The following is a 20,880-nucleotide window of genomic DNA, read 5'->3' on the forward strand; positions in this document are numbered from 1 at the left end:
GCTGAGGTGGTCCAGTATGCAGCAGGTCATTTCCCTGAAATTCCTCAACTTGGGGAGATACAGCCTGCCTTGGACGTGGTTACAGGGAAGGAAAGAGAAGAGAAGAGTAGACGCAAAGAGTCTCAGATCTAAAAGAGCCCAAGAAAACATTGCTAAAGTAGACAAAGGGGAGGGTGGGAATTTTTTCCCGCTACACACTCCTCCTCGCCAACTTGATTTTCACACCTTAATTTAACAACAGAAGTAAAAAGTTCCCTTCTCTCGCATGAAACCATTTTTCCAGAATTGCCATTAATAAGCTTACAGCAGACGCATGAGCTGGTCCTCAGCCAAGCATTCAGGTATGGCGGCTTGTGTGCTGGTGACTAGTTGCACTTCATTGAGGTATGACGGGATGGGAGGCCCTGCAGCTTCATGCCATCTGGTTTTCCTCTTTGTCCGCAGAAGTGGTAGGAGTGCAAATGAAGCCCTTTTCCCAAGCAGGGTCTGTGTTGGAAATAGAGCAAGTAAGCCGTTGCCTTGCTGAGTAACTTCTCCTACATCAAGTTTTTATCTCTGCTCCAGCAGCAAGACACAAGTCTCAAAGTCGGTTTCTACTCTTACCCAGAGTGTCTGGCTGGGGACACTTTCCCACTTGGGTCTTCTATGCAGATGTTACAGTCAGAGTAAGGCAAACTATCTAGAATACATGGGGAAACAACCTAAGACCATCAAATGTTAGTGTTAGGTTACTCGATCACTTAGTATGATTTTTCTCATTCTGCAGATGAGAACATTGAAGCCCAGAGAGATAATGACTCTCACAAACCTTCTTTATCACATTTCCTTTCACTTTTGGAAAGTGGCTAAGTTGAGGAGGAGGAAGAACGTAGGATCAGAGGAGAAGGATAGTGTAATGGCACAACAGACCACAGTCGTTTCTCTTTAGTGTCCTCAGAAACGGACCAGTTTAGATCAGCACTTGTGGAGGCTAGCTTGGATAGCTTCCCAGCTAGCTTTTTGGCATTCATGTTCTAGAACCCCAAAACCTTATTTTCTCCTAATCCCCAGGGTAGCAAAAGAACAACATGTTTACTACCCATGTGGTGTGATGGCTTGGGTCTCAGGATTCTGACAGCTTGCTGCTGCTATTCAGCACGTCGACTGCATGCTAAGTGGTGTCAGCAGTTTCTAAGCCAATATGCTGTAATTGCTCACACTCCTCTTGGCAGTACTCTACCAACTGTGTGTGTGTGTGTGTGTGTGTGTGTTACGGGGCAGTGTTATAAAAGGTCTGTTGATTGGGAAAACACATTCAGGAAGCAACTAAATTCAGCTCTTTGTTTAACCCAAATCTTTTCTCTCTGGAAAGCCTTTTTGAGTCCTTTGACAGTGCTGCTGTCTCCAACAATTGTGGATTGTCAGACATTCCTCCAGCTTGGATTTAGCCTGCTGAATAATATCCAGTGGTCACATACTTGTCTAGTAAGTTTGGCTGTAAAATGTGAGATGTGTGTGAGCACTCCATTCAGTGGGTAAGAGCTTCTCAAAGAACACTGGTTAGGAGAGCGGTAAGGCTTTATATTCTTCTAAGACAAATAGGTTAGTCTAAATACTGTTGCTTATTTTGTGTAAGTCACTCTAAGATCTTGTATTTGTTATTCAGGTGTATTAGGAAGGGGCGCCTGGGTGACTCAGTTAAGCATCTGAGTCTTGATTTTGGCTCTGATCTTAGGATTGAGCCCTACATGGTGCTCCGTGCTCAGCGGGGCATCTGCTTGAGGACCCCCCACCCACCCCCTGCCATGCGCATGTGCTCACGTGCACTCTCTCTGAAATAAATACATTATATTTTTTAATCTTAAAAAGATGTATTAGGGGCGCCTGGGTGGCTCAGTGGGTTAAGCCGCTGCCTTCGGCTCAGGTCATGATCTCAGGGTCTTGGGATCGAGTTCCGCATCGGGCTCTTTGCTCAGCAGGGAGCCTGCTTCCTCCTCTCTCTCTGCCTGCCTCTCTGCCTACTTGTGATCTCTCTCTGTCCAAAAAAAAAAAAAAAAAGATGTATTAGGAAGCAGCATATATGTGCCATATATGCCTGGAGTCCAGTGAGTGTGGACATTAATTGTACTAAATGTTGAGAGGCAGAAGAGGTCCTGAAGGCTGAACTGACTGATCAGGAACGGCTTCACAAAGGGAGCAGGACAGAAGCCTTGAAGCATGTGCAGGGTTTCACCAGACAGAGAGGAAGAGGGAATATGTGGATAGGCTGGTAGGTGCTGGTGAATAGTGAGAGTAAAGGGCCTTGTGGGAAATTGGCCATCGGCTGGTTTGGCCAGGCCAGAGGGTGTTTGTGTGGGGGAGTAGCAGGAATTAAATAAGCCTTGGACCACAAGAACACAGAGCCTTATGTGTGTACGTTATCCTTGTCCTGTGCCATAGGGAACAACTGAAGAATTCTGAAAATGACATGATCCCAATCTCATTTAGGAAGACTTAGAGACTTTTTTTTTTTAAAAATAAAGATTCTATCTATCTATTTGACAGAAAGAGAAAAAAACACGAGCAAGGGGAGTGGCAGGCAGAGGGAGAGAGAAGCAGCCTGATGCAGGGCTTCATCCCGGGATCCTGGGATCACCACCTGAGCCAAAGGCAGACACTTAACTGACTGAGCTACCCAAGTGCCCCAGGAAGATTTAGAGTCTCTCTCTCTCTCTCTCTCTCTCTTTTTTTTTTTTAAATTAACATAAAATGTATTATTTGCTTCAGGGGTACAGGTCTGTGAATCATCAGTCTTACACAGTTCACAGCGCTCACCATATCACAGGCCCTCCGCTATGTCTGTAACCCAGCCACCCTGTCCCTCCCTGCCCCAGATTTAGAGTCTTGAGGAAGACTGGTCTCATGATAGATTTCAGGGTGGAATGAGAGGAGAGAGACCGGAGTAGGAAGACTAGGTCCGTGACGTAACTGATGGACCAGAGGTTTGGACTGCTGAATGGAAAGGAAGAAAATGTGTTGAAAGAAATGACAAAGGGAATTGATAGTTGAGAGCAGTTGGAAAAGGGTTGAGTGAGCGGAGGACTCAAAGGCATTGAACCTGTGGGGCAGGAAGAATGGCAGTGAGAGTCTGGTTGTCATTAGGTTGCCTGAGTCTGCAGCAGGCCAAGTCTGCAGGTTTTGTGATTTCCCTCCTGTGGTGCTCTGCGGTTGAGCTCGGAGAAAGCAAATAGTAGAGGTACCACACTGAGAGAGAGGTCAGAGAGCTATTAAAAGGTTCAATGAGGAAGCTTCTGTAGAATCAAAGAATGGAGTTATATAGCCAAATGAGGACTACTGAGCCTGTTTCCTTATCTGTAAAGTGGGATAAAATTGTAAACTAAATGAGATCATGTGGAAAAGCAGCTAGTGCAATGCCCAGTTTATGATTGTTAGTCAGTTTTTGAGTTCAAATATGAATTGCAGAGGTGGCCTCAGTAAGGTTATTTCAAAGCATCTACATTTGTAAAATTTCTGTTGTGTGTGAGGTAGCATTCTAGATCCTCTGGGTAAGTCCTTGTCATCCCAGGGGCCTTACAGAGGAGCCAAATGTTACAGAGTAATTTTACAGAGTACTCTGTAACCAAATTACAGCAGTGTGTGCAGGGTTTGGAGGTGGCAGCAAGGGGATGGTGGGAGCCTCGTTCCGTTCGGGAGAAGCAACATTATTACGATCAGTGTCATAGCATTGAAAAGTTCATTGGATATTTACTGTGTCACAGGCACCATTCTAAGCACTTCACGTTTGTCACAGTTTTCATGGCGTATCTATGAGATTGCACTGTTCTCCCCATTTTGTTATTATCCCTGTTTTGTTGGCATTAAGTGATCCAGTAAGCCTTTCAAACCAGGAGTGACTTTAAAAAGTGTCTCAAATTGTTCGTTTCCTGAATGCTAATAAATTCTTCTTAGGTATATTTATTCAAGAATCCTTCCTATTGGGTTGAATTCTTATTTAACTTCTGCCATTTGTGTTCCACTGTGTAGCCTCCTTCTGCCTCCAAGTGTTCAAAAGCCCAGATGGGAGGCAGCGGGGTGCTGTTGATGCAGACAGTGAGTGGCTGCGGTTGTCCCATTTGCTTTGCCCGAAGGCTGTTCTATTGCCGCAATACTGTCTGCCTGCTGAGATTTGGGGAGCAGCAAGTATATGAGGAGGATGAGCTGAGGTAGAGTTACTGTTTACTGTCTTGCAAAAGGATCAAGTCCGGGTTTGAGTGAGGCACTCTGGCCTGAGCTCCCTTTGAGTCTGGCATCACTTAAACATGCCTGTTACTCTTGGTAAGAGCAGTCATGGTTCCTTCTCTGGAGGGAGTTGCTGGTGAAGCCACGGTTGGTTTATTCCTGCTGCTTTATGGCTTCCCTCTTTACTCTTCCCACCTTGGCTAGCTAAATTTTTGAACTTCAGTGGGGATGTGTCTTGCCCTCAGGACAAGCTTGACCTTCACTCACTTTTGAGGCTGGCAGTTGTCTTCCACAGCTAGTGTTCCATTTCTGCCTCTGAACTCTGGCTGCCTTCTCTTGCTTCTTGTCAAGAGTCCCTTAAGAAATATTCACATGCTTTTAAGACCAGCAATGTTCGTATCTCTTGAAGAACAGATAATCAGGAAATCTGCTTTGGGTTTGTATGTATGTTCAGCAGGAATTCAGAAAGAAATAAATCTTTGAGTTTAGAAGTGGCCATTGAAGAATTTTACCCTCAGGTGGTGAGACCTCCTTCAGTAATCATGGTCCTGAGAGCCACAGAGATGCACTGGGAGGTAAATTCTAGGAGATGGTCTGGATCAGAACATCTGCCCTGACACACTTGTGCTAGAGCAGGTTCTGATGTAACTTTTCATGGAACAGAGGTAATGAACCAAGTTTCTGAAATGGTGTCTGCAGGCAAAATTCCTTGACAGTGACCTGGTTGATTTTAGGAACCTCAGGTTCTAAGCCGTTCTCCCAGTGCCAGGAGTTGAGGGAGTAGACAGTCCCTTTAATGTGGTGTCCTTTGGAGTTTCTGGGCCTGGATAATCAGATGGATACTTGTAGACCTGAAGGGCTTGGTTGAACTCATTGGTAGTCTTAAGAGGTTTTAGGGCTACATTGTTAAGACAGGTGTCTTGGGGGGTGCGCCTGGGTGGCTCAGTGGGTTAAGCCTCTGCTTTCAGCTCAGGTCATGATCTCAGGGTCCTAGGATCAAGCCCCTCACTGGAGCTCTCAGCTTGGTGGGGAGTCTGCTTCCCCCTCTCTCTCTGCCTGCCTCTCTGCCTACTTATGATCTCTGTCTGTCAAATAAATAAATAAAATCTTTAAAAAAATTTTTTTTAAATTCAAATTAAGGCGGGGGGAGGATGTAGAGCCTTGGTACTTTATGGCCTGACACCTGAGAGAGAGAGAGAGAGAGAGAGAGAGTGTTTTCTTTTTAAAGAGAGGACACTCAAAGGGCAGAGTAAAGGGCAGAGGGAGAAGGAGAATTTCAGCAGGCTCCTTGCTCGGGCTCAGTGCTGCTGAACCCGATGCAGGGCTCAATCTCATGACCCTGAGGTCATGACCTGAGCCGAAATCAAGAATCAGACACTTAATTGTCTGAGCCACCCAGCTGCTGCCTCCCCAACCTGAGTTTTTTTTTTTTTTTTTTTTAAAGATTTTATTTATTTATCTGACAGACAGAGATCACAAGTAGGCAGAGAGGCAGGCAGAGAGAGAGGAGGAAGCAGGCTCCCCGCTGAGCAGAGAGCCCGATGCGGGGCTCGATCCCAGGACCCTGAGATCATGACCTGAGCCGAAGGCAGCGGCTCAACCCACTGAGCCACCCAGGCGCCCCCACCCACCTGATGGAGGTTTTTACAAGGAATTTTATTTTTTATTTTTATTTTTTTTTTAAAGATTTTATTTATTTATGTGACAGAGAGAAATCACAAGTAGATGGAGAGGCAGGCAGAGAGAGAGAGAGGGAAGCAGGCCCCCCGCTGAGCAGAGAGCCCGATGCGGGCCTTGATCCCAGGACCCTGAGATCATGACCCGAGCCGAAGGCAGCGGCATAACCCACTGAGCCACCCAGGCGCCCCCCACCTGAGTTTTTGATAAAACTCGAAATGGGACCACTTTGCCCTTATGTATCATCTTGCCATTTCAGAACCACAGGTGTCTAGCCAGGGTGAGGATGAGGAAAGAGTTTGATTTCAGTGTATGCACCATCCTCCTTAAATTCGACACACTGCAGCAGCTAAGTCAGTCAGCACAACATCTCCTCCGCGCCACCTCCCCCTCCCACCCCCACCCCGCCAGTTCCGGCAGTATTATTGCCTCTTTGCATTCTTGTTTCTTTCAATGCAGTCGCCATTGTAAAGCTTTGCAGCCACCTTTACCTTTTCCTTCTCATATAAATTTATGCCACATGCAGAGCCTCACTTGGATGTGTTCGGAGCTTTGGAAGCTTGGCCTACCCTATGTCTTCCTAAACTTGACCTTTTGAGGCTTGTGTAGAGTTCCTAGCAGGGGAGTGCAGCTACTCGTGTACCCTTGATGGAAGAACAGTCCTCCTCTCTTGGGGACGGTTTCCTCTTTGACCAGCAGGCAGCTTTAGGAGGGACACCCATGGAATGGTGAGGGAGGAAGGCGACACCCACTTAGCCAGTCAGATCAGCCGAATGAACCCTGGTGATCAATGGGGTGACAGATGCCACAGCCAGATTGCCCTGACCTCCTTTTTTTCTAATTTCATAGCAAATATAGTGATTCCTTCTGTAGCAGCCCTGGCAAGGAGTTTCCTTTATCCTCTGTTCATTCTGGCTTGGGGCTTTCTAACTCCTTACTTGGTCACCATTGAAATGCTTATGATTTTTTAGTTTCTCCTGCTACCCTATCTATGGGTTTCCTATGTCCATTGACATCAGTTCTACCTAGTCCTTCTCTCTTCATTTTCTAGCCCAGTCAGCATAGCCTTCACATCAGCCTCCGGGTTCCAGCAGGGAATTTGCATCTGCACAGTCACCCAGATTCTAGCCTGTGGAACTTTGTTCATTGTTCCACCCACCCCCACCTGGAGGGCTCTCTCCCCTTCCTGTCCTTCTGACTACAGTCCTGTCTGCCTTTCCAGGCACAGTTCAGTTTGAGAATTTGAACATTGCCTCGAGCTGCTGGGGATAACAGTTTACTGTGTGTATTTTCTGGTATTTGCACATATATATTTTCTGTTTTCAGCTAGATTGTAAGACTGTGTATTTTTTTTTTAAAGATTTTATTTATTTGGCGGAGAGAGACATAGAGAGGGAACACAAGCAGGGCGAGTGGGAGAGGGAAGGGGAGAAGCAGGCTTCCCAACAAGCGGGAGCCCAGTGAGGGGCTCGATCCCAGGATCTCGGGATATGACCTGAGACGAAGGCAGATGCTTAATGATTGAGCCACCCAGATGCCCCCCCCCTTTTTTTATATTGAAGACAATTTTACACTTTAAGTTGCTAGAATAGTATAATGAATACCATGCACTCTCCATTTAGATTCATCTATTAATATTTTGCCACATTTACTTTTAAATACAGACACACAGGAGCACACCCGAGCCACCTGAGGGTTCATTGCTCTCGTCACGTTCCTGTATAGTCCACAGGGTGTTGCTCTTACAGCCACGCAGTGAGATTGCCCTCAGGAGACGTACAGCTAGCACCAAGTGTTATTTAACACACACTCCGTATCCGTGGCTCTCCGGTTGTCCCAGCTGTGTCCTTTATAGCTGTATTTTTAGTCGACAGTTGTGTATCACATCGAATGAGATGTAGTCAAGACACAGCTGTCTCTTTTTTGTTTCTTTTAACCAGGAGAGTTCCCACAACTTCTGTCATCTCTTGTGACAGATTTATGAAGAGTCTAGGCCAGTTGATTTGCAGAATGCGCCTTGGTTTTATTTCCTGATTGTTCCTTTTGAATCATGTGATTTATGTTCCAGGTGATTCATGTTAAACATGTTTCCCAAGATTTGGGGGGGATCTGTCTCAGAGTATCACATCATAAAAATAAACAGTGTCGTTTTGTCTCCCCATTGGGGCCAGGTTAATCACTTGGTAAGGTTTTGTCCACTGGGTTTCTCCTTTGTAAAGATACTTCTTCCCTTCATAATTAGTAAGTCTTCTTGTCAGCAGGTCCTTCACCCCTTGAGTCCCCAGCTTGTTCCAGTGGAGCTTTAACCTGAAGGAATAAAGTTCATGGTGGGCAGGGGGTTTGTCTAGTTGTAACGAATAGGGGAAGGAAAAGGTGAGGAAGCATTCTGAAACCTCTCCCTCACCTTTACCTTTAAAGGTTACAGCAGGCCTTTTACCCAGCTGGCAGAATGGACCGCGCTGAGGAAGTTTTATCAGTTTCCTTCCCATTCATTCACTAATCGCACCTGTATTTCTGTAGACCGCCCAGGCCCTTCGCTAACACTGAAGGCACCGTGAAGAACGGGTAGAGCCGTGAACAAGACATGGTTACTGCCTTTGTGGAGTTTGCAGTCTGGCAGAGTAGATAGTCCAGAAAGAAAAACAGTTATTTACAAGTTGTGTTCAGTACAGTGAAGAAAATCAGCAGCGTGCTGAGACTGATAGGTAGTTAAGAAGAGGGACAGAAGAAGGAGGGACCAGCCATGAGTGTGGGTAGAGCACTGGAAGAGCGAAGAGAGTCCCCGGAGAGGGGACGTGCTTTCTGAGGCCAGCAGGGACTTGGAGTGTTTAGAAACCAGAAGGCAGCCAAGGTCCCTTAGAGCATGGTGGGATTTGGGGTTCAGGATAAAGGGGGTGAAGTAAACAGGGGCCAGATCATGGGGGCCTTGTGGGCCCTAATAAAGAGTATTGAGTATTTAGGCTTCTTGTAACAAATCCTTCTTTCAGAGATAGATGTGACACCAAATTTCATTTGTGTAGATCTGAGGATATGAATTGGGATCTGATTAACCTCAGGGTATCAGTGTGTTTAACTATAGGGAGCAAACTGGTGGTTACCAAGGGGGAGTTGTGGGGGAGGGTGAAGTAGGTGATGGAGGTTAAGGAGGGCACTGGTCCTGATAAGCACCAGGTGATTAAAAATAAAAACTTAAAAAAAAAAAGTGTGGTATCTCCGTGCAATGGTGTGATCCTCCGCAGAATAGAATTGGAATTCATAGCCCTAGAGAACTCAACATGCCCTCCTTGAGGCATTGAGCCTTCAGTGAGCTATGCTCCTTGTTGGTAAGACATGGGGTGCGCACAGCCTTTCTAACTAAAGGGCCATGTCTGTGTGAGTTTAGATCTGAGCTGATGCTTTGTTGTGGGAGTCTTTTTTTTTTTAATTTGACACAGAGAGAGGCAGCGACAGAGAGGGAACACAAGCAGGGGGAGTGGGAGAGGGAGAAGCAGGTTTCCCGCTGAGCAGGGAGCCTGATTGGGGGCGGGGGGCTGGATACTAGGACCATGGGATCATGACCTGAGCTGAAGGCAGATGCTTAACAACTGAGCCCACCCAGGCGCCCCGAATTCCATTGTGGGAGTCTTGTCACACAACCAGAAGGCTGGGAGGTTTAAGGGACAGGGAGGGATATACACGCAGAGGCTGCCAGAGGAGGTTTGGACATAGTGCTGCTTGAGGGTGTGAGAACGTGTATAAATGTCCATACGAGAGGTAGAGTTCTTAAGTTGTATGTGCTAGAAGGAGCCGTGTGGCAGTGAGAAAGATTAGAGAAGCTGAAGCCGCAGCAGGCACTGTGGTGGCTGGCCTGCAAGCTTGCTAGGCCTGCTGTGGAGTGTGCTGCGTGGGGTGGAGTCTTCCCTCCCAGCCCATACAGAGTGTGCTTAAGCCATTTTCCTGGATACCCTGAGGTTAATCAGATCCCAAGATGTGCTCTGCTTGTCACGAACTGACTGGAATTCTGTCTCCCTTTCTTGTTCCACGGACAGCTGTAAAATACATATTGAGAGAAACCCTACCGACTGATTTTACTGCCTTGGTTCCAGAACAATAAAGATCTACCTTCCAGCTCAAACATAATTAAGCTTGGCTCATGTTCAAGCTTTGGCAATGTTATTGTTTGCCATTTACACGCTATGTTCTTGGTTCCCTTCCTTTGGAGTTTATTTTATCCCCTCTGCCTGTTTCTGATAAGCAGTCTGACTGGTAGAACTTTGTGTGTAAATGTTGAAAAGGAACATTTTGTGGTGCTTGCACATTCCTTCCAGAGAAACTGAGTAGCTGCAGCGGAGTCCTGTAGCTGGCAGGCTGGGAAGAAAGGGTGCAGCCTTGTCTTGCCTTAGGCTTTAGAGTGTGCGGGTTCATCAGTGTGCCCCTGCCACCAGTGAGGGGCTGGTGACGGATACCCAGCTCCCAGCTGTAGCAGCCAGCCAGCCAGGGTGTGGGTTCTGCTCTCCTCTCCCTGTACTGCGAGTTTTGTACCCTTCAGGACTGTGAGGAGAAAGGTAGCAGAAAACGCTCAGCCTGCCTCCAGAGAGCTGTCCTAATGGGAGGGGGCTGGGTGCCTGTACCTACAGCACAAGATGTAGACCCACAAAGAATGCTTGCTCTGTAGGGTGGTGTGCTCAGGACTCCCTGTCTGGATCTGTTTCAGATTCAACAGAAAGCAGATAAATGGGTGAAGAAATGCACAGGGTCAAGGGAACATGCTCTCTTGCGTGACTCTGCAGGGAAAGAGGGTTTGGAAGTAGGCATGACTTGTCTGACAGGTTTAGGGTTGTTAGTGGCTTAGGACTCCTGAGAATTCCTTTGGCCTTTTCACACTGCTATCAGGGATTCCTAATTAGTTCTGATGATATGTGCGTGTCTGGAGCAGGCCATAAAAATGGCTGTTTGAATCAGCTGTTGACATGCAAGGTCAAGCTGCAGCCTCCAGCGTTGGCGCTTAGGACTGGTATTTCAGAAAGAGAGAGGAGACCTTGCTCCTGATGGCACTGTTTGTGCCAGAGTGGGACTAGGACTCTGGTAGGTAGAAGGCTTCAGCTAATCAACAAGATAGTGTTAATTTTGATGTGTAGACATCTTTTATTGTCATTATTACAGTAAGTCATTATTTCGCCTTCCTTTGAGAGGATGTATACCTTGGTGTTTTCGGTTCAGTCTTTGTGCTTGGATTTCTGTTGTTCACATGTACCACCATAGCCTTGTTCTGTGTGGTTTTAAGAGTCTGTGTAGTTGGGACTGGATATCTGATAGAACTTCAAGAAATTATTCCTGAAATGATAAAGGAGGAAGACAAGTTTTTCTAATGGATAATTTATCCATTATCTAGGATAAATGAGGAACTTCTGAAAACTTCTGCCAGACCAGAAATAGCACCAGGTTTGCATCATTTATGTGTTTGAGGACTTGATGAGAGCTCACCTCTGTTGATAAATGTAGTTGAAGCAAGTTGAGGAGATGGGGGCCAAAGGAGTAAAAGGTTTACTTCCCTGCTCAGAGGAGTGTATAGTCCAGTATAGATGAAGACGATGAAGACGCAGGATCTGAGAAGGTGTCGGATCCAGCCTGACGAAACCCGTTAGGTGCGGTCCCACGACAGCTTGCTGATTGGAGTCTCTGTGCGTTCGTCTGTCAGCCAGTGAGGCCAGGTGGGGCTCGTGCGTGAAGGTCTCTCTTGGGGCCAGTCCAGTGGCTTCTGGTATTTGTAAGATGGCATTGGTTGTCAAGACGAGCTGCTCGTTACAGATCACAATTCTTTACTTTGGTGTTTCTTTCCTGTCCTGGTTTTCTGGCCCTGAAATGGCCCCGGTGTGTTGGTGCTGATGTGTACGAGACTCTTGCCTGTGTCCCAGCTGCTGCAGACTTTGGCCTTACGAAACCAAGTATTTTCCATGCTGTACTTTCAGCGACTGGCTCTCCCTAACCTTTACAGAGTTCCTTTCTCTATGGCGAATAAAATATTCAAGATTCTTCTGAGCAGGCTGCTGTCCATGTGCTCTTGCCCTGAGGTTTGAGTATTAGGTTACATTCACCCCAGATGTGGGAAGAAAATGATAAAATTATTTGAGAAAACAAGTTGCTAATTAAATTTTTTAAGCGAAGAGGAAGGGCTGAGTAGAAGAGAAGAGGAAGAAGAGGAAGTGGGGAGCAGACGGGGTCAGCACGCCATCCAGCCAGGACCTGAGGGTCAGGAGGCTTAGTCAGCGTCTGTTCCTCTTGTGGGGAAGGAGGGGAGGAGGAGTCTGCTCCTGAGGACGGTGCCACTGCCAGGGATATCATTTCCCCCACTTTGGGAAAAGCATGGTCTCTTCTGACATGGCCCACAACTTGCTGTTCCACGCTGTGCCAGCCCTTTCTCTGTAATAACCAAATAGATCTTGGTAGATCTGTTTGGATTTGGAACTGTTAGGAGAGTAGCGCCTGGGTGGCTCAGTCGGTTAAGTGACTTCATACAGCTCAGGGCATGATCCCAGGGTCCTGGGATTGAGCCGTGTGTTGGGCTCCCTGCTCAGCGGGACTCTGTTCATCCCTTTCCCTCTGCCCCCTACCCCACTCCTCCTCGTGGGTACCTGCCCTCATGCGCTCTCTCTCATAAAGAAAACCTGAAAGAATAAAGTGCTCAGAGAGCTTAAGCTAGCTCCTGCTCTTTGGTAATGGGCACAAGGTGTTACTTCCCAGCTGCTGCTGTGGAGGGCTCCATGGTACACCTCCATCCCACCATAGGCAGCTAGGCCAGGGGAGGGCTAGTCTTAGAGTCTTGGCTGTCACAGAATCCCGGATCGAGTATGTCCATTTGTTGGTATGGTTTCCTGTCATCTCTTTCCCTTTCTCTCTCCATCTCCTTTTGAACTGCAGACTCTGGCCTGGTTGTCCCAAGTGTTTCCTATGAACTGCACAAAAAGCTCTTGTCTGTGGCTGAGAAGCACGGGTTGACTCTGGAGCGGAGACTGGAGATGACAGGAGTGTGTGCCAGCCAGATGGCCCTGACCCTGCTTGGAGGACCCAACAGGTAAACGCCTCTGGACTGGGCGGGGGCTGCGGGTGGGGAGGTGCTGCCCTGCCGAGGCGCCACCGCGCCTCCACCAGAGGAGTCTGTCAGTGTGAAGTCCCTTCCCGGGGTGCTCTGAGGGTGTTGTTTGCCCCTCTTACCCCCTCCTGGAAGTCCTCATTCTTCTCTAGGCAAGCTGCCCTTTGACCCTTTCTTTCCTGATAACTGCTGGCTTTGACATTCTTGCTGGCTCCCAGAGACCTGCCTTCTAAGAGCCTTCAGAGACTCAGCCTTTGGCACTTGTCCTTCACTCAGAGGGGCTGAGATACAGATTAGCCCAAGTTCCATACGTGAGCACTGTTAGAACCACCCTGACAACTGGGTTGGGAGAGCTGGAGGTTGGTGCCTTCCTACCTCCCTTCTGGGCCTCTGTGTCAAGAGCAGTGCTTAATTTTATTTGTGGTCACTTACTGGTATCGTGTGCCAGTCCGTGTGCTAGAACTAGGCACACAAAGAAGAGTAGAATACTGCGCCTGCCCTCTGGAAGGCTAGTGAGGTGTCCGGAAGATACACTGTGGCAGGAGAGGAAGCAGGATCGCCGAGGAGGCCGCAGCAGCATCCACACAGAGTCCTGCGGGGGCTGAGGAGGCATTAACAGGCCAGCAGGCAGGGCGGGGGTCCAGGTCTGGGGAGTAGCCTGCGCAGAGGGCGGACAGAACAGAGAGCGTGGTCGTGGCTGGGATCTGTGACGTCCTTCTGTGGGGCTGGGAAGTCGGGCTTTGCCTCAGCTGCGCAGTAGGGAGCTGAGCTGCCAATGGGATTTCAGAAACAGCCTTGTGGGGGCAGGATGTGAATGTCCTCACCCCATCACAGTGCCCTCTAGCCGGCTTCTTGGGGCCAGCTGTCTGTGGGCCTGGCTTTTCTTGCCGCCTCTGACCTCTCCAAAGGTCCAACTCCTGCAGCCCCTTTGAGAAGGGTTGCCACAGCTAGTAATCTTCCTCATGTGTGTCCAGTCCCATGCAGTTCTCACTGTGCTCACAGCCCTGTTCAGTTTGAGCCTCGTGGCTTCACCTCGAAGGTGAATAGTAGCCTGATGTTTGAGGATGAGCCCGCTGAGGCTCCGAGAGCGGAAAGGCGTGCCCAACTTGGTGCCGCCGCTGTGTGGTGGAGCCAGGTCTCCTGTCCAGCCAGGCGTGTTTCCAGTGTCTGGTCCCTGACCCTTGCTGTCGGCTGTGTGATGCCAGGGTCTGCGTCCTCCGACGGCGGTGCCTCTGTGAGAGCAGGAGTCTTCAGGAGCAGCCGTGGGTGAGGCAGCTGCCACGACGCAGCAGTGTCTGTGTGAGGGGAGAGGCGCTCACCGTATTTCCTTCAGATGCACATGTAGTGGGGGAAATGAGTGGTTTGGTAAATATGCAGAGTACGTTGCTAAACGCCCCCAAATTTACTTGGAGCATAGGGGCTTCCTCTCTGACTGGAACAGCATCTGTCATCTGCCTCCTTTCGGGAGACTAGTAAGTGACTGTCACTGCTAAGGAGGTATCTAAACCCATTTCTTGCTGTGCATCTCCTCCTGCCTTCTGCCCCTGAGGCAAGCCGTACGGCCTGTGAGTTGGGAACAGCTCCAGAGTCAATCCAGACCTGTGGCTCAGCTTTGAATGACAGGAGCTGGAAGTGACTTCATCAGGACGTGGGTAGCCAAGGGAGCTGCCAGCGTAGGAGCCCAGGAAGGCCTGCCTGCTGCCTCTGTGATCTGCGATGTAACGTGACAGTCCTGTTCTGAGTGCTGTGCGTGCGTGGACACACAGCATCCTGTGGAAAAGGTCTTGTTTGTATCTGGTGTTGCCCTTATTCCACTTATTGGTGGCTCAGTGAGGAGCACTTGGCCTGGCACCTGATTGAGGACGATCTAGAACGGCCCTGTTTGCTGCTGCTGTTGAGTTTCTTAGGAGCTGAGCCAGAGTAACCCTGGAAGAGGTGAGGCTTGAGCTGGATTCCAGAGAAAGGGTGGGTCAGAGTTTGCCAAGCGAAGGGCTTTCTGTGCAGGGGACCTCATCTGAGGAGAAGCAAGGAAGAGCCTTTCAGAAACAGTTCCGTGTTTCGGGTCGGAGAGCCATGTTCCGGCAACAGTGTTGTATGGCTCAAGATGTGGGTGAGCTGCCTTGTGAGAGGACCCACTAGATGAAGTGACACCGGGGTGTGGGACCATGGGAATGCCACCCTGTAGCCCTGGGGTGTGTGGCTTTTCACCTCCTCTGGGAGGGATTGGCAGGTCTGCAGCTGCTAATACTTATTTGCCTTCTGTTCTAGGTTGAATCCCAAAAATGTTCACCAGAGGCCCACAGTGGCCCTGCTGTGTGGCCCTCATGTGAAAGGGGCTCAGGGGATCAGCTGTGGAAGGCACCTGGCTAACCATGATGTCCAGGTCATTCTCTTCCTGCCCAACTTTGTCAAGATGCTGGAGTCCATCACCAACGAGCTATCTCTTTTCAGCAAGACCCAAGGCCAACAAGTATCTAACCTCAAAGGTGAGCTACTCGCCTAGGGCAGGCCTGCACCCTCCTCCTGTAGTTGGATGGTCCGGTGCTGCCACCCAGTGGCGACAGGTGGAACATCACAGATGTAAGGCGTGCTCTGCCTGCTGGAGTCTTTGTACACAGAGGAAATACTTTGGTTGTTGACTTGGTTATTTCCCACCCCTTCACTGTTCTCCCTCTCTGATTACTCAGATGGAGAGCTGGGGGCCCACTTGTTCACTTTACAAACGTTTACAGAACAGGCACCACTGCTGACACTGAGGATGTGGCAGTAGATTGTTTTTTTGATCCGTACTTCCATGGAGCTTACACTCTGTTTAGGACAGAGAAGAGACAGATAAGGAAGCTTTCTGTTAGGCCAGTTGGTGGTGTTATGAGACAAAGGAGGGAAGAGAGCTAGAGAGGGTCGGAGGGTTGCATTAGGAAGGTGCAGGTGGTAAAGTGCCTGCGGGTCGCTGTACGGGTTTGACTTTCACACTCGCTGTGATGGAGAGTCACTGGAGGAACAAGCAAAGGAAGGCAGAGGCCAGCTCAGATTCCTAATGATCCCCTGGCTGCTGCTTGGGAGTAAACTAGAGATTTACAAAGAGAAGTGTTAAGAGGCTGTTGTGCTGGGGCGCCTGGGTGGCTCAGTGGGTTAAGCCTCTGCCTTCAGCTCGGGTCATGATCTCAGGGTCCTGGGATTGAGTCCCGCGTCGGGCTCTCTACTTGGCGGGGAGCCTGCTTCACCCTCTCTCTCTGCCTGCCTCTCTGCGTACTTGTGATTTCTCTCTCTCTGTCAAATAAATAAAATCTTTAAAAAAAAAAAAAAAAAAAAAAAAGCTGTTGCACGAAACCAGAAGGAAATGTTGGTGGCTGAGACAGTGATAGTGGTAGAGGAGGTAAAGCGGGGGTTAGGTTTTTTGTTTTTTAAGATTTTATTTACTTATTTGACAGATCACAAGCAGGCAGAGAGGCAGGCAGAGAGAGTGACGTGGGGAAGCAGGCTCCCTGCCGAGCAGAGAGCCCCATGCAGGGCTCGATCCCAGGACTCTGAGATCATGACCTGAGCTGAAGACAGAGGCTTTAACCCACTGAGCCACCCAGGTGCCCCAGGGAGTTAGTTTCTAAGTTAGTTTTGGAGCTAGAGGCTGCAGAGTGGATATAAGGGATGTGACAGGGAAAGGTTAAGAACAATTCCAAGGTGTTTGGCCTGAGTGACCAGAAGGATGAAGCTGCCATCCTGAGCTGGGATGGAGGTTTGGGGAGGAAGGTGCCTGTTGAATATGCAGGTAGAAATGTTGACTGATGCAGATGAGTCTGCAGGTAGGGGCAGGGGTCTGGTCTGGGTGCTGAGGATGTAGGTGGGAATGAGCGCTAATAAACCTGGATAAGCTATCTTCTAGGAAGAGGTAGGGAAGTTGTTAAATCTAAGTTCTTTTAGAAGTCAGGGAGTTGATGGGGCGCCTGGGTGGCTCAGTGGGTTAAAGCCTCTGCCTTCGGCTCGGGTCATGATCTCAGGGTCCTGGGATCGAGCCCCACATCGGGCTCTCTGCTCAGTGAGGAGCCTGCTTCCTCCTCTCTCTCTGCCTGCCTCTCTGCCTACTTGTAATCTCTCTCTCTCTCTCTCTCTCTCTGTCAAATAAATAAATAAATAAGTCTTAAAAACAAAAAACAAAAAAAACAAGTCAGGGAGTTGAGAGAGCAGCTCAGGAGACAGGGTGGAAGAAGCAGGGGAGCCTGGCACCTGGAAGGCAAGTGAAGAGGGAGGTGTGGTGTGGTCAGCTCTGCCAGCAAGCCGCTCTGAGTTAGGCTCAGATGAAAGCTGAGAATCGACCACTAGATCTGTGTGGGAGCCCTGTGATGATCTCAACCAGAGCAGTTTCTCAGTGGCGATGTATGGGGGCGCGGTACAAAGTGATTAGAGTGGGTTTTAGTGAGAGCAGGGGAGAAGAGAGAAGAAATACGAAGGAAGAGTCTTGCCAGGGGTCAGATGGCAAGTTGGGGCCAGATCCTGGGCCAGAACCTCTGGCTCCTGTGTACGTGTAGAAGGTAAGACCCCATTCTTACTCTTGAGAGCCTACTGGTCCCCAGCAATGCCTCATCATGGTAGTCAGATCTAAGTACGGAAGCCCTGAGTCCCTAATTGAGAACTAGCATTACTGGAGCCGGAAAACAGGCCTGTTCTGGGTTCCCCTGCTTGAGATCTGTAACATGAGGCTCTGTTTTAGGTAATTCTTCCTCTGGCTACCTAAAAGCCTTCCAATTTCAACTCCAGGAGCCAAGTCTGAGGATGCTGACCTTGAATTTGGTCTGGTTTCTCCTATTCTCAAGTTACTTTCTTAGGCTGGTCAAGGCTTACGTAGCTTTTGAGACATCTGTTCTTCTGCTGTCCCAGAGGCTTGGTTTGAGCAGAAAAACTTTTTATTTAAAGTGTCTGAAGAAGTGATCAGTTTCCTCTCCATCCTTCAGATTGGGCTGTAAGGAGAGCCTATTTTATGAGATAGACGTGGGGCAGGATGCAGCAAGGCCAGGCTGGCTCAGGTCGGGTGAGGAGGCTAGCCCAAGGTTCTGGCCAGCTTGCTGTTCGGCTAGTCACACGTGGCAGTCAGCCCATTTCTGCTAGGATGTGGGCAGAGCTCCCTGTGAGGGCTAACTCAGCGGCAGTCAGCTCCCCCTTCTCAGATCTCCTAGTGTGTACCCTGTGTGTTAGTTGGATGTGTGTCTGCTGTCCCCGGAGACAGCCTGTACGGCCTGCAGCACAGGGCTTCAGCCTGGGAGACTCCATGAGGACACTGGTCCACCGGGCTGACATGCCCTTTGTCTCTGGTGCCCAGCCTAGCCTGGCCTTGGAAGTCCTGGGGCTGGTCCTGCCTTGAGAAAGCCAGCCTGTGGTGAGGCCACAGAGTGGTGGCAGAACAAGACCCGCCTTGGGACCATCTGGGTCCTAGTCCCCACCTGGGCTACTCTCTCCTTATAGTGATTCCTATGTGATGCTCTTCCCACCTGCAGATCTGCCCTCTAGTCCTGTGGACCTGGTGATCAACTGCCTGGACTGCCCCGAGAATGCCTTCCTGCGGGACCAGCCCTGGTACAAGGCAGCCGTGGCCTGGGCCAACCGGAACCGGGCGCCGGTGCTCAGCATTGACCCTCCCGTGCATGAAGGCGAACAGGGTATCGACGCCAAGTGGTCGCTGGCTCTGGGCCTGCCTCTGCCCCTGGGGGAGCGCGCGGGCCGCGTCTACTTGTGCGACATTGGCCTCCCCCAGCAGGTATTCCAGGAGGTAGGAATCAGCTACCACTCACCCTTTGGCTGCAAGTTTGTCATTCCATTACACTCTGCCTAGAGGGACTCTGGGCGAGTTGGACTCTGCAGTCCCCCGCTGCTCTGGACACACTGAACTTGACAACGAACGCCTTAAGGATGTGAAGCTTCATGGACCTTCAGTTTTTTCACTTTTGGATTTGTTACTTCTGTGAGAGAACAGATCATATTTAAAAATGACCTGTCACCTGCCGATAGCCAGGGAAGGCTTTCCCACTGGGTGTCCTGGGTGGGCGGCAGGCCAAGTGGCTCTAGGCATCTCTACACTTGGCCCCCTGTGTGGCTGGGTGGGGCTTTGTTTACAGACTTAGGCAGCTCACAGACTGTGTTTCAGGTTTACAGTCACGGGGGCCTGGGCAAGCACCTTGCGGGGTGGGGCGGGTCCTGTTTGGGGGCCTGTACTTGCTTTGGCTCCGTGTCCTCTGCTCCCCGCCCCCCCCCCCCAGCCTTTCTGATCATGTCGAACTGGCTGTGCTGCAGCCGCCCGCCAGAGGGCAGACTCGCACTCTGTTCCTTGCCAGAGCTCTGAGGAGGCCTTCCCAGAGCCCCGCCACAAGTTGGTTTGGGGGCTTTTGACCCTTTCTTCTGAGCTGATGCAAACTGTTTGCTGGGATTTTTCTCAAGGGTCCTTCTTCCTTTCCACTCCATCATTCTGAGAGGCAGGGAAGGGGGTGGCATCAGGATGGTTTTACTGTATGGGGATTTTATACTGTTTTTCTGTTTTCAGCATAGGTAGTACAAGGTCATGTTACTGTAGAACCACAGTGCCCATCTTGCCAGCAGTGCCCCCCGCCCCATACCCTCTCTAGCTGGGGCCGGAGCCCTCAGGGTGCAGCTTTAATGTTCAGTATTGGGAAGGTCCCTGAGGGAGCCTGGTGCTGAGCCAGAAGAGGCTCCCTGGTGCTTCTGTCTTAGGCCACTACCACCCCGTTCCTGCCTCCTTGCCTGCCCATGTACCCTCCTTTCTTCTGTCCCTGCCCCATCTTCCTGCTCAAACAGTCCTCTGCAGCTGTCATCCCAGAGCAGGGCGCATGTCCCTCCCCTGTCTGGGCTCCACCCCAGTTCTTACAGTCTGGGCTTTGAACCCTTTATGGTTGTCCACTCGAGATGAGTAGACTCGGGGCCAGCATGCTATCTCAAAAGATGCCAAAATGAGGCTAGTTCTAGAAGAGCTAGCTGGCAGGGCTCAGCCACAGGAACATGCTGCTGCTCAGATCCTAAGGCGGGAAAGCCCTCGGACCTCACAGGCTTAGGCCTTGGAGGCTGCATTCAGAGCAGGAGCCATGCCTTGGAGTCCTTCACAGGGACTCTTCCAAAAAGTTCATGCTTTAAAGCCTTTTTCAGGCCTTCAGGCTTAGCTTCTCTCTCCCCACCCACTCTGGTTAAGGGGGTGAGTGTGACGGCTTGCAAGGGATCATGGACACAGGACAGGCCCTGCTGCCATGGGTTTCAGGCTGCCTATCACTTTTCTTATAGGAACATAGCCAGGAGCAGATGAAGCGAGGCAGAGGGCTGGTCCCTCCTTTTCTCCCATCTTCCCTGAAGGTCTGATCGTCTCCAGCAGTGGGAGGAGGCCAGAGGCCCAGGGCCTTATGTGTATCCTCCCTGAGCCTCTGCTCACTCAGGGCCGTAGTCTGAGGAGCAGTGCTGGGTCATAGGCATTTTAGTAAGCAACCACTGCATAGTTTCTGGGTACCTGCCTGGCCACGCAGTAAGGCCCCCCCAGTTGGGTACGGTAGGGGAGCAGCTTTAGGAGCCCTGGCGCCACAGACTGCTGACTTGGGTGAGCTGCAGCGGCCTTGGGGGTGAGGGCCTTGTGGAGGGGCACTGGGAGCTTGTGCCTGAGCCTGGCTTCTCCCCGCAGGGGGCTCTGGAGCAGCTTCCTGCCCTCAGCATGGGCCTTCCCCGGTGGTATTCACATCAGCATGATTCCTCTGCCTTCAGCTCCTTCCAGAGGCATCCTATCCCCAGGGGGCCCCAGTCAGGGGGTCAAGACTGTCACTCATGCAGGCAGCTCTTGGGGAACCAAAAACCAGCACTTAAAATAAAGCTGAATGACAGAGTCCTGGGCTCTGTGGTAAATTGCTCTGTAGGCTGCAGTGAGGTGCCCCCCCACCCCGCCCCAGGAGCCCAGAAGG

General features: G+C 50.1%; 1 protein-coding gene across 2 annotated transcripts in view; it reads left to right on the forward strand.

Moving 5' to 3' along the window:
- The window catches only part of EDC3 (enhancer of mRNA decapping 3), a 61,449-nt gene extending 40,644 nt beyond the window's left edge, over positions 1-20,805 (forward strand). For both annotated transcript variants that reach the window (XM_032342452.1, XM_032342453.1), the window contains exons 5-7: positions 12,772-12,925; positions 15,212-15,429; positions 18,430-20,805. In XM_032342452.1, the coding sequence (XP_032198343.1) occupies positions 12,772-12,925; positions 15,212-15,429; positions 18,430-18,764 (707 nt within the window). In that variant the 3' untranslated portion in view covers positions 18,765-20,805. The remainder of the gene's footprint in view (positions 1-12,771; positions 12,926-15,211; positions 15,430-18,429) is intronic.
- The last annotated feature ends 75 nt before the right edge of the window (positions 20,806-20,880 follow it).

Source organism: Mustela erminea, chromosome 5 (genome assembly GCF_009829155.1).
Source record: "Mustela erminea isolate mMusErm1 chromosome 5, mMusErm1.Pri, whole genome shotgun sequence".
Lineage (NCBI taxonomy): Eukaryota > Metazoa > Chordata > Mammalia > Carnivora > Mustelidae > Mustela > Mustela erminea.